Below are 1,709 nucleotides of genomic sequence, written 5' to 3'. Positions count from 1 at the left end.
AGAGAACAAAAGTAGCAGTGACATGCTGTGAAATGATACTATAAAGCAGCTCACACAGAAAGCCCACTGTACTTTGTATTCATGCACAAAGCCTCCCCAAAATGAAGACAGTACTGTCTTAAAAACATGGATTGCTGCTTTCTAATCTGAATTTTTACTATGTACTTTAGATCTTAATCTCCGAGGGGGGGGGGAGGAGGGGGGAGGGAAACCCACTAAGCCGGGATCTTTTTATTATACTAAATCTAAAAATGACGAAAACATTACTAAATTAGTCATTAAATCTAAACAAGTGAACCTGTTTTGATAGTTCTTCACCTACGGAATGAAATCCCGATAAAAGTAAAAGAGACCTGCATTTTGCAATTGCTGAAAAGTAATTTGCTGTTGAAACCATCGTAAAGGAATGTGCACGAGCCGCTGTCAGCGACTCACCGGCACAGTGGGTATTTATACGCCCTCTCAAAGCTCTACCTAAGATGCACTTTTCAACATCACCAAGATACAGTTTAACGCTATGGTCAAGGCTTACAATTTTCCTGCTTTTCCTCATTCCAGATAGGAACAACACAACAAAAAACTAGTTGTATTGTATCTGGTGTAAAAAGTACCCACACAAGGAATTAAGTGGATTGCTCGCGACACCGACATTAACACCCGACATTATACAGTTGCGAGCGTGGCAAAACTTAACGCGAGCTAAAAATGGAACACATCCTCACCAGAACTCGCCGTCCTCCTCAAAGGTCAGGCCAACTTTCTCCCGGTCGGCTTTGCTGATCTTGTTCCATTCTTCCGAGCTGTGAGAAAGTTAAGAGAGAGTTGATTCACACTCACAAACATTCATCATTTTGGGGGTTTCTTTAGTTGGAAAGATGGAAGTTTATGAATGTTGTTTTGGAGAAAAGTCCTCAGTACAAGATAGGCCCATTCAATGAATCGAAGGGGACTGCATCAACTGATAAACACATTTCATTTTGTCACTGAAAGTAGTGAAAGCTCCCTCCCACTCCCATCTAAACCCCTCCCACTCAGTCGTCGCTGAACACTCCCTTCCACTCCCCCTGGCCCCACCCCCACCAACTCTAAGCCCCTCCCACTCACATCTAAACCCCTCCCACTCACCCGTCGCTGAACGCTCCCTTCCACTCCCCCTGGCCCCACCCCCACCACCTCTAAGCCCCTCCCACTCACACGTCGCTGAACGCTCCCTCCCACTCACATCTAAACCCCTCCCACTCACACGTCGCTGAACGCTACCTCCCACTCCCCCTGGCCCCTCCCACTCACCCTAACCCCCTCAATTAAACCCTCCCACTCCCCTAAGCTCCTCCTACTCCACCCTAAGCCCCTCCCACTCACCCATCTCTGAACGCTCCCTCCCACTCCTCCCTCTAAGCCCCTCCCACTCACACGTCGCTGAACGCTCCCTCCCATTCCCCCTGGCCCCTCCCACTCATCCTAACCCCCTTACTTAAACCCTCCCACTCCCCATAAGCTCCTCCCACTCCACCCTAAGCCCCTCCCACTCACCCATCGCTGAAGGCTCCCTTCTACTCCCCCTTTAAGCCCCTCCCACCCCACCCCCACTCATTTTATTGCTCTCTGCACTCTCCAACTGTCTCAGTGTCTCCTTCACAACGACAGGTATGTCCTCGGCTTTCGGTGGAAAGTGAGCCTTTCACACACGTAGCTAGCTACAGGACTGG

General features: G+C 49.2%; 1 protein-coding gene across 1 annotated transcript in view; it reads right to left on the bottom strand.

Annotated features, from left to right (window-relative positions):
* LOC101845430 (calpain-5) overlaps window positions 1-1,709 on the bottom strand; it is a gene marked incomplete in the record, with an annotated part of 12,962 nt that overhangs the window by 10,629 nt on the left and 624 nt on the right. The window contains 1 exon segment of the mRNA XM_035972611.1: window positions 723-800. Coding sequence (XP_035828504.1) covers window positions 723-800 — 78 coding nt within the window.

Source organism: Aplysia californica, unplaced genomic scaffold (assembly GCF_000002075.1).
Source record: "Aplysia californica isolate F4 #8 unplaced genomic scaffold, AplCal3.0 scaffold00757, whole genome shotgun sequence".
Taxonomy (NCBI): domain Eukaryota; kingdom Metazoa; phylum Mollusca; class Gastropoda; order Aplysiida; family Aplysiidae; genus Aplysia; species Aplysia californica.
The sequence above is the reverse complement of the archived record's forward strand: the minus strand, read 5'-3'. Positions and strand labels throughout refer to the sequence as shown.